Source organism: Ovis canadensis, chromosome 13 (assembly GCF_042477335.2).
Source record: "Ovis canadensis isolate MfBH-ARS-UI-01 breed Bighorn chromosome 13, ARS-UI_OviCan_v2, whole genome shotgun sequence".
NCBI lineage: Eukaryota > Metazoa > Chordata > Mammalia > Artiodactyla > Bovidae > Ovis > Ovis canadensis.
Window position 1 is genome coordinate 40,357,455 of NC_091257.1, and position 14,286 is coordinate 40,371,740.

The following is a 14,286-nucleotide window of genomic DNA, read 5'->3' on the forward strand; positions in this document are numbered from 1 at the left end:
TCCAAGTTCATGGCACAGGAGGCTGAGGAGGCGGCTGTGTTCAGTCTCCGCAGGCCTGAGACACAGCAAAACAATTACCCAAAGATATCCAAAGGTTAAAAACAATAAAATTCTGTAAAGCAATTATCCTTCAATTAAAAAAATAAATTAATAAAAAAAGGACAGATTAGGATCTGACCCTCACACAGTTCAGCTTGGGGGTACCTGGTTCTATATGCAAAATGTTCCAGTTCAGTAAGGGCCAGTTTATAACAAAGGGTTCTGATCTGTTTCAAAGATCCCAAAGTATTAGTAAGTATGTTGATTGTAACCAAATGCAAATTTTTCCAGGGAAACATGCCACACACTTTTCCCCCTTATTACTTAGCTTTGGGACACTAAATTAATAAATTCAATGGTTGTTAATCAGATGATAAGCTTTTACATTTTTGGTCTAGGTTGAATAAACTCAGTGGTACTAAACAGATTAGAGTTTTCAAGAGAAAAGGAAATAATTTTCTTCCCAAGATGATGTTCTTGGATATCACTGTCAAATGTTGTCTGACTGGAAAACATTTCAGGAATGATTACCTTTCTTGTGTGTTTAATGAATTTTTCTTTTTCAGTATTAACTCTCATAATTCCTTCTCGAAATCTTGTGAAGTAGATCAATTCCCTTTCTAATCTGAATAAACCTACAGTCCTCAAAAATGATACTGATGGTTACTAAAATTTAACATTTTCAAGAAAATCTTTCAATCATACATACTTTCTGGCTAATTTTATATTTAAAATCAAATATCTTTAGATTTTCCTAGGTCCTCTGATATAAATGTGGCATAGTGGGAAATTATATGTAGAAGATTCATGTTGATAGCTCAAGAAACTGGCCAGTTAGACCGAATTTTCAACCTATAACCTGGATACCGATTCTTCTGCAGAACAAAGCTAGAAAGAATTCCCTCTGCCTGCTGGCCCCTTGGGATAACTGGGTGTGGTTTATTTTCTTCTCTGACTGGAACAAAGATATGCAGGAAAATCTTCTTTCTACAACTCAAATTCCTTGTTCTTACAAACAAGCTTAAGAAGAGAGAGGGGAAAAAAAGCAGCAGATCAAGCCTGGTTTAATCGTCTGCTTATATTGGTGCACATACTGGATTTTTTCCAGGTTAACAAAAATAAAGCCACAGGGAAGACGTATGCAGCCGTATATTTAAGCTACTGGCTCACACACAGTTTATTGGCTGCAAGTACATAAAAGATATGAAGGCGGAAGAAAAACAGTAAGCAGTTATGAGACATAACAAGTTTTCTTATTCTTTATTACTTTAAAGGAAGCTGGAACTCGATAACAATACACCACATACAGTTCAGAACCAAACAAAGGCTGCTTAGTTATTTATTTTGCATTTGCTCCTTTAGGAAGTGAGGAAAAAACAGCTCTACTGGCACTCAAGTTTATTTTCAATTAAAATCCCCATAAATTAGAAAACCTCTCATAAAACAGTGGAAATGGAAAAAAATGTTATTCAGAAAAAAACTTTTAAGTATCCTAGTTTTCTGTAGCGCACTGGGTTATGTGATCAGTCTCATAAGGCCACTTAAGAAAATTATTCAGCCTCTGTATTCTTTTTTTTTTTTTGTATTCTTCTTTAGGATAATACATAATAGTGTCTGGCCCTCTGACGGAAATACAATAACAATTTATACTTTCCCAGTTTCAAGCACTGAAAACACCTTCCCCTCCCCCCACAATTTTGCTATTTGCTCATGTCTCAAACGAATAAATGAGTGCTGCTGAGAGACTAGGGTCCTTGCTGCCATTGTGTTTTTTCTATTTAAAATTCAGAGTATTAAACACACTTGAGTACATCCAAGCATACATGACATACCGTAATCACATACCGGAAGCTCCAATCCAGAGCACTGGGCAAAGGCCCATTTCATAACATCATTAAGATGCACTGAACGCTGCTGTTCAGAGAGGCTTTGTCAAAGCAGATCATAATGGCCTGTCGGAAGTGTGCAAACAGAAATTTATATTAAATTGTCCTTTTCCTCCTTTATTAGTATGGAATCCAGCTGCATTTCTAGAATATGGGCTCAGAGGTTCACTGAAAAGGCTTTCAGGTTTTAAGATTGTGAAATAGCACCAAAATGAAGTACTAAAAAAAAAAAAACTTAACTGAAAAATATTTGAGTAAGTAGGTGCGGGTATAGTAATCAACCATAATGACTTTATCAAAACAAAAGAAGGAGTTTCTCAGGGGTGTGAAGGTGGACTGAACTTGTGAGTCACAAGGTGGAGTGTTTAATTTGGAACAAGTCAAATAAAAGCATTGCTTTCTTTTCCTTAAAAACCTTTGGGACTCTCTATGTTCTGTTATAATCTCAGAAAAGAAAGCTCGTTCATTAAAAAAATTTTTTTTTCCATTTTAAGTCCTGCTGAGTGAAGATGCCTGGGAGACAAATTTTACATGCTGGCTTCCTGAGTGTAGTCGTTAAGTAGGATGTTATCTGGAGATGCGATGGCAAAATTTTACTTCTTTAGACTCGATATTTTTCTTTGCCGTGTTCATTGATCACACATATGTGCTGAAACAATAAAGGATTTAAATGCATCAGCCTCTTAACAACATCACCTTCTTTGGATGAAGACTGGCATTTGGTGTGGTTGGTGATGACTCACTTTGGTTGCCCCCAAATCACTTCCATTCCATATTATTGTACAGTATCCACTTTTCATCTCCCATCACAATTTGTTTTAAAGACAACATTTTCATTATGTTTCAATAGAGAATCACATGTGGAAATATGGTCAAGAAGGTTTTTTGTTTTGCTAAACTTATGTGGAACCCAAACACCAAAGTGATTAGCATAACCAAGCTGGTACAAATGGTTTTCAACGCTTGATTTGGATATTTTGAGTATGTTGGCTATCTCCCACATGGTATAACATTGATTATTCTCAGTTAATGTCTTGATTTGATTGCTATCAACTTCAACTGGTCTACCCGACCACGGAGCATTGTCCAGTGAGAAATCTCTAGCACGAAACTTTGCAGACTGCGCTAGACACATTTCATCAGTCACAGCACCTTCTCCATACACTGCACAAGTCTTTTTTTTGCCTTTTGGTTGTGTCTTTACCTTTCTCGAAGTAATAAAACATAACCTGTCGACAATGTTGCTTTTTTCTTTCATCTTCAATATTAAAATGGCTACACAAAAATTCACCAATTTTGATTTTTTTAAAAAAAGATGCACATTGATATGACAGCTGTCACAATACAATCTACCAGAATTGCTTTGAATGAAGTTAAAGACAACCAAGCGCTGCTAGGGCCATCTTATGGAAAAAGATGAACAAACTTTTTGGCCAACCCAACGTGTATTTATTTGTGTATTATGTATATATATATATACACGTATTATGTATATGCATATACACACGCACATATATGTGTACACATGCAGATATCTGTAAAATCTAAAGAGACCCACTAAGACAAAAATTTCTTCCCTGTTTGGGTTTTGAGCTCTTTTCTGAACCTCGCTTTGTAGGTCTGTAAAGATACATACTGAGGGCTGTGGAATATAGGTAGTGGTGGAGATAGACGTATCCTACTGGTGAAGTTACAGCTTCTACAGTGAATAGAGAAACAGCTGTAGTAAACACAAATACTGACTTTTCTTTGATCCTTTTTGGGTAGCCAGAAATGTGTCTGAAGTATTTTGATGGCAAGCAACAGAAATGGCGCTGGGTTAACGTAAGCAAAGCGGTGGGGGGTGCAGGGGGCTATTGCTGGTAGAAGGCTGGGGTAGCTCGCAAAGGCAGAGGGACAGCAGAGTAGCACAGCAACTGGAAGCCAGACACAGGCTCCAGAAGCCAGCCCAGGCCTAAGCCCCAAACCCCTTGGTCTCTGTGGCTCTTGGTTTAAGTTTCTAAATCCTAGGGGAGAGAGACGGACTGGTCCACGTTGGGTTAGATGTTTATCTCCAGATCATTCAGCAGCGGTCAGGGTCACACACCTGAGGGTCCATGCCTATAGCCATTTCTCCCAAGGGGAAAGAGTTATGAGCTACAAGCCACTGTAATTGGAAACTTCTAGACCTCAAGCACTGACACTAAACAGTTTATTGAGTATTGTTAGTATGGTCGATGGAGACACAGTTGATGATGGAGAAAACTCAGCATCAAGCTGTCTTTCTGCTTATTTCCTTCATACAAAATAGAGACAATCATAACTGCTTCCATCATCCTAACACCAACCTTGCTGGGCAGTGGTGGGAATTCACTGAGACTAAGAATGCCAAATGCCCAGAACATTCCTGACACAGAAGACACTCAATAAATGGCAGTCATCATTATGCTATTTTAAAAATCTGTTACACTGGTATCATTGCAATGTTCTTGTAAAAACAGGGCTAGGGATTTGCACACAAGACTTACATTTAGATCTCTGAAGTATTCATTGTAATCTAAGGCATAACCCACCACAAATAAGTTTGGAATCTCAAATCCAGCATCTGAGCAGAGAGAGGAAGGGAAAAAAAAGAACACAATTTAAATAACAGAAATATAAAGCCACCATAAGCTGCTGTTGGCACCTAACATGTGGGGACCTTCTATTAGGCAGAAGTAAGTGAGGAAAGTGACAAACAACGCATAAGATGAACCTAGTGGGACTTGGGCCAGAGTGACTACTCAGGCAGACAGGACAAACCAACAAACAGACAGTGAAAAATGACTGCGATCCTTGTAGACAAAGCTGAGAAAGGGCTCAGGAAGCCCCGTGGATACCAAGAAGTATGCCTGAGTCAGGCATATAGCGCTGCTTTTTCAAAGCAGAGAGTATCCAACGATATCATGCCAAAGGAAACACTGCAAGAAGCATGAAGTGCAGTTCAATCAGAAGGTGACCCTGTGCTGTAAGATGTGAACAGGGGAGCAGGCTGTTGCAATAGGAAGCCATCCTCCCACTGCATCCAGTGTCCTCAGCGGGATGAAGGGCTAGAAAGCAAAACCTGAGACCAGGTGAAAGGAGACGGGACTGTTCAGCTTGAGGAAGACATGCTGAAGGTTACTCTAATGCTAGTCTTTGAATCCTCAGTGCAGATGATAGCAATTAACTCTCTGTCTCCACTGAGGGCAGGATGAGAGTGTGCATCTGTGCTCAGGCGCTCAGTTGTATCGGATTCCTTGGGGCCCCGTGGACTGTAGCCTGCCAGACTCCTCCGTCCATGGAATTTTCCAGGCAAGAATACTGGAGTGGGTTTGCCATTTCCTTCTCCAGGGGATCTTTCCAACCCAGGGATCGAACCCACATCTCCTGCATTTGCAGGAAGATTCTTTTCCACTGAGCCACAGCCCATTAAGGTACTCAGGTTAAGTAAAAAAATGAATATATTGAAAGATGATTTTTATGGAAAAGGATTTTTTAAAAAGATTTTTTAATGTGGACCATTTTAAAAGCCTTCATTGAATTTGTTTCAGTATTGTTTCCATTTTATGTTTTGGTTTTTTGCCTGTGAGGCATATGGGATCTCAGATTCCCAACCAGGGATCTAACCTGGCAAAGTCTTAATCACTAGACCATGAGGGAAGTCCCTGAAAAGGATTCTTAAGGAACATGAAACAGTTCTTCTTCCTCAGGTTTTAAAAGTGAATAAATGTGCCTATAGCCCAATGATTTTTCAAATTCTTTCCAGTGTAGGGCAATCTTCTGCTAGTTTACTACAGTATTGCAAATGAGAGATGTACTTGCTTACTTTTACAAAACAGTACTTAGGCATAGCCAGTGGACTTACAGCACGGAGACAGGTACCTCTGTGGTTAACTACTCACCTCTTCATTGGTCCTTCTGATCAAGGATGCTTTCACAGGGAGAAACCAACTGGTTACTGCTCGCAGAAAGTGCTAGAGGGGAGGGACCTGTTTTCCTAAGCACTGCATTGTGTGTCACTGTTAGAAAGCCAGTTTGATCCCTCCAAACTGTAGGTTTCTTGAGAAAAATAATCAAAGAGGAGAAGCAGAGCAGAAGAAAAGGTGTCAGAAGATACAAGTGTCATTGAGCATAGAGGAAAAAGTCAACTATGAAAAAGGACCAAAAAGTACAAAGCCTCAGAAATCCGGGAAGAAAGACAAAAACACAAAGATTCTGAGCTAGCTAAAAGAATATTAGCAAATCCCAGGAACCCATGGTTGTAAAGATAATGATGACTTTACAGTGAGTAACGCAATCTCTACAATGGACATGGGCAGCTCAGACTGGGAAAAATTGGTTCCAAAGGTCAAACCTTCAAAGCTGTCATGGAGTAAAAGAATCTTGAGCCAGCAGGTCAGGAGAACAGCCAGGAAAGAGGTGACTGGTCTCTAGCTGATGAGTGAGTGCAGTTCCTACCCTTATATTTGCAACTGCAGATGCTACTTACAGATGGAGCGCATAAGTAAGAGCCGCGATAGTAATCAGATTGCCTGGGCTCAACAGTGACTGTACACTTACAGCTTTGTGACCCAGCAAGCTCTTTAACCTGGCTGTGTTCAGTTTCACCATCTGTAAAATGGGCACAGCAATAGCACCTACTTTAGAGAAAGCTGTGAGGATTAAACATGTTCATCTCTTTGTAGCTCTTAAAACAGTCAGACACACCAAAATCTCTATGTCTATGAGTCTTCTTCCCATTTTGTAAATAAGTTCATCTGCAACTTATTTTTTAGATTCCATATGTAAGGACCTACTGCATAGCACAGGGAACTATACTCATTACTTTGTAATAACCTATAAAGGACAAGAATCTAAAACAGAATGTATATGTATACAAATGGGCTTCCCAGGTAGCTCAGTGGTAGAATCCGCTTGTCAACACAGAAGAGGTAGATTCGATCCCTGAGTCTGGAAGATTTCCTGAAGTAGGAAATGACAATCCACTCCAGTATTCTTGCCTGGGAAATCCCATAGACAGAGGAGCTTCGTGGGCTACAGTCCATGGGGTGGAAAAGAGTTGGACATGACCAAGCATGCACGCATGTATCCAAATATATATGTATAACTGAAGCACTGTGCCGCACACCAGGAAATTAACATGACATTGTAAATCAATTACACTTTAATTTTTTTAATTAAAAAAAATTAATCTCTTACTGCTGCTGCTGCTGCTGCTAAGTCGCTTCAGTTGTGCCCGACTCTGTGCGACCCCACAGACAGCAGCCCACCAGGCTCCGCCGTCCCTGAGATTCTCCAGGCAAGAACACTGGAGTGGGCTGCCATTTCCTTCTCCAATGCATGAAAGTGAAAAGTGAAAGTGAAGTCGCTCAGTCGTGTCCGACTCTTCGCAACCCCATGGACTGCAGCCTACCAGGCTCCTCCGTCCATGGGATTTTCCAGGCAAGAGTGCTGGAGTGGGGTGCCATTGCCTTCTCTGAATCTCTTACTAGTGCTAGCTATTATTTTATTAATACTGTTGCTGTGGCACAGGAAATTTGTAACTAGTTGGATATCTCTGAAGTACATGTCTTTTAACTTCAGTTGAAATTTTCTCTATGTAGTATCTTAGATTATATCCTTAGAAGATTTCTGTTTATTAACCTTGTCCGACCCTAACTATATTCAGATTATATTCCCCAAACCAATAACTAGACAGGAACATGTTATTGGGTCTATCTGGCCAGAGCTAACATTGTCTAGATTTAAGACATCCACCCAGGAATGCAACTTGTTTTCAGAATAAAGAACCACTGGTTCAATGTCATTGGCACATTACCCATCCATAGCATGCTTCTTGTGCTAATGTTTGTTCAGCTTGCTGATGAGAACTGTAGCCAAATTATCCCAGTGCAAATGTAAGTTATAAAAATCCAGCAGAAGTCTGCCTATGCAAGTGAAAAAAAAATCGCCTCTAGTGTTAGAATAATAAATAATCAAGCAGCTTGTTTATCCTTTCTGGCATTACAACTATTCGTATCCTGGGGAGGATGGAGGAAACTGCTTTAGATGAGAAAACTCCTTGAGAACACATGTCTGAACTGAAGTGTGAAGATGGTATCTAGAGATACTTGCTCTAGTTCTCTGTGTGGTTATATTTGTGTTTGGAGGTGGTGGGGTAGAGTCTCGGATTTCCCTTTGTGTGCTAAAATTCCAATTTGCTGAAGGTCAGCACTATGCATTGTCTGCTCACAGTTCCTGGAGATGGTAGAACCCTTCAACCTTCCCAGTGCCTCTCTGTATCCAGCAGAGAAACAGAGAGGACAGACAGGTGGGGACAGAGGTCAAGGCAGGAATCCCGTGCATCCAAGGCAGACGAGGATTGGGGGGTCACATCTCCCTCCAACCCCCAAACTGCATGTTAGCTGAGCTCTTAGGAATGAAAGTGCAAAGATTTTAGAAAAACCTAAAAATAAAAACATCCAATATATACAACAGAATTCCTGGGAAAGGTGTAATTAGAAAATGAAAACCCCGGGTTGCAGAGGGTTCTATTGCTGGAGACATAGAGCATTTATGGAACCATCAAATCTTTTATAGCTTCCGTTTCACATGGAATGCTGACAACTAGGAAATGAAAGAGTCTTAAACACAAAACACCACCACTAGCCAATAAACAACCGACAACCACCCCGCCCCACCTCAAACACTTACAGTCAGGTCTAAAGCCATCACTTCTAGGCGTTCTCTTCACCAACAAACTACCATTAAAAGAAAAAAAAATGTTTCAGTGATCCAGATAAAATGTTTGTGAATTACAAATAGAAGTGAACATCATTAAAATATATATTTCAGGCATCGGCACAGCCCTTGAATTCCTTCCTATGGCTCCTTATCAGTGAGATTCTGGATAAAAGGGAGGGAGAGGGGCGTGGGCACTGGGGCTCGGCCAGCTGCTCCTGGAAACAGCTAACAGAGGCATTGGAAAAAGGGGCTCAGATACACAGCAAAGCACGTCCTCTCCCCCTTCCTCTCTCTCAGGCTAGCTGTCAAGTGGGCTGTTTGTTCAGTGTGGTCAAACCCTAATGCCCTAGGGCAAAGGGTTAGTGGTTTGGAATGGGCTGCATTCTTTGGAACTAGCTTCCTGTGTTAGCATCCCTCTTGGGCAGATTTCGAAAGACAGAAGCAGTGATGATGTGAATGTGGAGCTCACCTGGCTACCTTGATCTTGTTGGGCTTGTACTTCTCTATGCTACTGAGCAAGGCTTTCATGGTTCTCCCGGTTCCAACAACATCCTTAGAAAAGAGGACAGACAAATTCAACCGGATGCCTTTGGGCTGCATTAAAAGGCTTTTCATCCAGACAGATGAGTGTAGTCCTTATTAACAATGCATCATAATTAGAACTGCCATCAAATTAGGAGTCCAAGTAGGAAGCAGAGCCGGTTATATTTTTTAGACAGGTGCCTCTTTCTGGAAGCTGGGTTTGGGGGGAATATGTTGGTGACTTGTTTCCTCCTAGAATCCTTGAGCTGTGTCGAAAGGCTACATTCAGCGTCTGGAGAGCATGTGGGGCTCTTTATCCAGTGCATTTGGACCGTGCATGCGCATTCAAGGAGTAAATTTGGCCCCGAGGTAATGTAACACAACACGGGGCGCATGAATTTTCATGGACATGGGATGCACGTCTGAATATGCTGAAGGGACAGATAAACGCTTCCCCCTCTCCCCCTTCATGTACTCTCCCCACTTAATAGGAGATTCGATGGCTGGGAAGTGATATGTATGTGGACAGCAGCTGGTGACAGCCTGCGAGCTCTGAGGGCACGAGGCTACCGTGAGCAGAGGCTCACCCTGGCTGATGAGCTGCTGCACAATTAGAGCACAATGGGCAGGCGACATTGATTGTTTGTGGGACAGAAATCAGCTGTCGGGAGCTGATTATCCAAACAACAGGTCTGAATTTAGCCAGGGTCAGGCAGTGCCTTTAGCTGGAGGGTCTACTTCAAGGGTTTTGTCTGAGCCAGAAAGGCACATACATATGGCACACCCAGGCAACTGTAACAAAAGCGCGACAAAAACAGCTTCCCTGAATTTTTGCCAGCTGGTAAGACAGGCCTGCTGGGCTAAAGGACCCGTTATTTCTCTTTTCTTTTTTTTAAAAAACAAACAGAAAAACAAATTAAATTAAATTATAGCTTTCCCCTGGATAGCAAATTTTTACACTGATTCTATTTATGATTTAGATGCTGAAGGGAGGATTGTTTCAAGTCATTAGAGGTCATTAGCAAGAACACGGAATTAAGGGTGAGGAGAAGCCAACCTTGGTTTCTCTATTAAAAAAATTTGGTTCTGTGGGCTAGTTTTCTCTTCTGTGAAAACGTCTGATTCACAAATAGATCTAAGAACCAATTTAGACATGGGTGGCATTAGATACAAAAGGATAAAATACCACACAACTATTATTGCAAAGCTTCCATTCTAAGTTATTTCAAGCCAAATTCTAGTTAACTCCTATTCTGTAAATTTTGAGAAGTCCGCATACAGTGGGCATTCAATAACAAGGTCTATATTTAGAAACTCAATATTAGATTCTTTCAACTTCCAAGTATGGATAAAGAAAAGTCAGCTTACCTCAACAATGAGGACATTCTGAAATTAAAACAAAAAAACTATTTAGAATATGATGCAAATCTGGCTCGTAAGATAAACACATATTTTGCTTGGAGTTAGAATTTCACAGTTAACTTTAGCTGGTCCTCCACCACCCATCTAACCCAAATACTTGGAGATAATCCAGGACTTCCAGATTTATCTTTCCAGTTTCGCTGGACTCACGGATGGTGCAATGTTGGTATCTATACTCAGGTTAGTGTTGTCCTGTGCTTGGTCACTCTGTCATGTGTGACTCTTTGCGACCTCATGGATTGTAGCCCACCAGGCTCCTCTGTTCATGGTGATTGTCCAGGCAAAAATACTAGAGTGGGTTGCCATGCCATCCTCCAGGGGATCTTCCCAACCCAGGGATCAAATCCAGGTCTCCTGCATTGCAGGCAGATTCTTTACGATCTGAGCCATCAGGGAAGCCCAAGAATAATGGAGTGGGTAGCCTGTCCCTTCTCCAGGGGATCTTCCCCATCAAGGAATCGAACCAGGATCTCCCACATAGAAGGCAGATTCCCCAGGGAATTCTGGTGAATTCCCAGATTCACCAGGGAAGCAGGCTGATTTTAGATCCTTCACCTGTCTGCAGAACTATCCATGTCATCCCACTGCCGTCATTCTGGCAAGTGACCCCCCTGAGTCCTTTGGGATACAAAGCTCACCACATTTCCCAGATGAACAGCATTGTTAATGGACACAGCACTGGGCAGAAGGATCCTATATTCAGCGGGGACACCCCTACACCAGTGTAGCCACCACAATCACCAGGGATCTGGTATTTACTCTTGGATTTTCAAGCCCAAAGAAAGGGAGGTGCTTGGTTTATATTTTTAGTGATGTGGTTACAAGGCATCCCTCTGCTTCTCCCCTAGGAACACAGATTATGTTTTCTTTTAACTTCTTGAATGATACCTATTCTCCCCACCAAACTATAAACTCTGCAAGGGATGGAAGGAATCACATTTTTCTTGCTTACTTCCATAGTCTCAGCCACTAACCCAAATACTGCAAACAGATGCTCAGTAATTATTTGTGAATGACGGAACAATAACTAATCACACTTATTAATGACAAACTAACCAATAAGTGGATTTGTAGTCACATGTCAATATTGCCCCATCAAATTAAAATATCACCGTGTTAACATGCTATTTCCATTTAAAAAAAAGGTTTGGCTATTCTCCTCAATGTAGTGATGTCTTTCTTTAGATAACTTTTCATTTATCCCTATGATTTATACACTACTTTAAAAATTCTATCAAACCATACACTTTGGTTATGTCTCACACAAAAGAGATCTAAATAATGAAAAAGGGAACCAACCAACCACTCTGTTAAATCTCTACTATACTACCTTATATGTCAACTGCATTCTTAGGTGGAATATCTTTCTGGAAGTGTTTTTCTCTCTAGTATTTTTATTTATTAAATTCATGAAAGAATCTTAATTTTATCATTAAAATATAAGATTATTTTGTCTGTTTTAAAAATAGGTCATGCCCACGGTATACCCCATGGATCACACTGATGGAGAAGTCCCCTTGGTATCCTCAATGCGTTTGCTATATTATTAACCATCAATCCATCACAACTAGTTAGGATGTGCATTTTTAGTTTGATTGAGGCATATTAGCCAACCAGAACACTGGAAGAATACTTGGTTAATTTAACGTCCTAGTTCACAATCTATTTTTGTTTCAATCTTACAATGAAAAACCTTTTAAAACCGTTAGTCTGCATTCTTGCCTAATTAAATGAAGTGCACTGAACATAATTAAATCTGTTTTTTGAAAGTTCAGAGCCTTGCAAAACAAGAGTCATTCTTGAGAAGATTAGCTTCAACTACAAGATATCTGGGAATTAGAATTCAGAGAGACATAAATCCAGAGATACAGTGTCAAAATTAATTAAACATATTTTAAAATCAAGGTAATGTATACACATATTTAAAATAAAATAGAAAAGTCTAAAAATTTTCTAGATATTGATGTGTTTCTAAGTGGTAAGAGTATTTCAAAATGCTTACATGTTTATATTAAAGTTATGGCATTTCCAAAATATTAGTTCATCTAACAAAAACTATTAGTGCATCTAACAAAAACAGTGGTTTTTCCAGTAGTCATGTATGGATATGAGAGCTGGACTATAAAGAAGGCTGAGTGCCAAAGAACTGATGCCTTTGAAATGTGATATTGGTGAAGACTCTTGAAAGTACCTTGGACAGCATGGAGATCAAACCAGTCAATCCTAAAGGAAATCAACCCTGTATATTCATTAGAAGGACTGGTGCTGAAGTTGAAGCTCCAATACTTTGGCCACCTGATGCGAAGAGCCAACTCAGTGGAAAAGACCCTGATGCTGGGAAAGATTGAAGGCAGGAGAAAGGGGAGAAAGAAAATGAAATGGTTGGATGGTATCATCAACTCAATGGGCATGAGTTTGAGCAAACTCTGGGAGATAAAGGACAGGGAAGCCTGGCATGCTGCAGTTCATGGTGTCACAAAGAGTCAGATATGACTTAGCAACAGTGACAACACACAAAAATGACAACAATCCTTTTCATTTTATTTTTTTCATTTTCTCCTAGTTTTATCGAGATATAACCGACATACTTCACTATGTTAGTTTAAGGGGTTCAGCATGGTGCTCTGACTTAGATATACTGTGAAATGATTACTGCTATGTTTAGTCAGTATCTATCCTTTCATGTAGATACAATACAAAGGAAAAGGGGCAGAAACTTTTTTTCTTTGTGATAAGAACTCGTAGGGTTTACTTTCTTAAAATATCAATTTATTTTTAATTGGAGGATAACTGCTTTATAATGTTGTGTTGGTTTCTGCCATATCTTAGGGTTTACTCTTTTAATAACTTTTACCTATATTACTCAGGAGTGTTAACTAGTTATCATATTATACATCTGTAGAATTTATTTTTATTATAGTTGAAAATTTGTACCTATGGCCAGCTCCCATTCCCTGCCTCTGGTAACCACAAAGCTGATCTTTTTTCCTGTGAGTTTGGTTTTTGTTTGGTTTTATTATGTTTTAGATTCCACATATGGGTAAGACAACACAGAATTTGTTTTTCTCTGTCTCACTTATTTCACTTAGCATAATGCCTTCAAGGTCTATTCATGTTGTTGAAAATGGCAGGATTTCCTTGGATTTTTTTTTTTAATGGCTTAATAAAATTCCATTGTGTATATATACCACATTTATGTATTTGACAATAATTTATTTTTTCTTTTACTTTTTTGCTGCACCAGGCAGCATGCAGGATCTTAGCTCCCCATCCAGGGATCCAACCCATGTCCCCTATAATGGAAGTTGGGGTCTTAACCACTGACTGTGAGGGAAGTTCCCAAAATTTCTTAGTATCATATAAACTTGCTACACATTGACTAGGTTTCTCGGGACAATTGCCCCAGTTGTCGTTCAAATGGATTTTTTAAATTGGAGAATAACTGCTTAACCATATTGTGTTGGTTTCTGCTGTATAACAACATGAATCAGCCATGTACATATATATACAATATATTTCAAATGGCTTTTGTTGTAGCTGGCTTGGCTAATCTAAGAACATGCAATGATCTTTAATCTCCTTTAATTTAAAAGAGTCTCTTTTTCTGTACTTCTGTTTCTCTCTCTCACAACCTTATATATCATCTATTTACTATATTCTTTCACACTATCTTCCTTCCTTCCCCCCTGCCCTG

The 14,286-nt window shown here is 39.9% G+C and overlaps 1 protein-coding gene across 5 annotated transcripts in view; it reads right to left on the minus strand.

Annotated features, from left to right (window-relative positions):
- Positions 1 to 1,284: 1,284 nt before the first annotated feature.
- PRTFDC1 (phosphoribosyl transferase domain containing 1) overlaps positions 1,285 to 14,286 on the minus strand; it is a 101,401-nt gene continuing 88,399 nt past the window's right edge. For 2 of the 5 annotated variants that reach the window (XM_069547481.1, XM_069547478.1), the window contains 6 exons: positions 10,539 to 10,556; positions 9,118 to 9,200; positions 8,619 to 8,665; positions 6,486 to 6,536; positions 4,433 to 4,509; positions 1,285 to 2,574 (listed from right to left, as the gene is read on the minus strand). In XM_069547481.1, the coding sequence (XP_069403582.1) occupies positions 2,527 to 2,574; positions 4,433 to 4,509; positions 6,486 to 6,536; positions 8,619 to 8,665; positions 9,118 to 9,200; positions 10,539 to 10,556 (324 nt within the window). In that variant the 3' untranslated portion in view covers positions 1,285 to 2,526. Of the gene's footprint in view, positions 2,575 to 4,432; positions 4,510 to 5,827; positions 5,857 to 6,485; positions 6,537 to 8,618; positions 8,666 to 9,117; positions 9,201 to 10,538; positions 10,557 to 14,286 lie in introns of all 5 variants that reach the window. The other 3 variants (XM_069547479.1, XM_069547480.1, XM_069547482.1) reach the window with 3 other exon arrangements.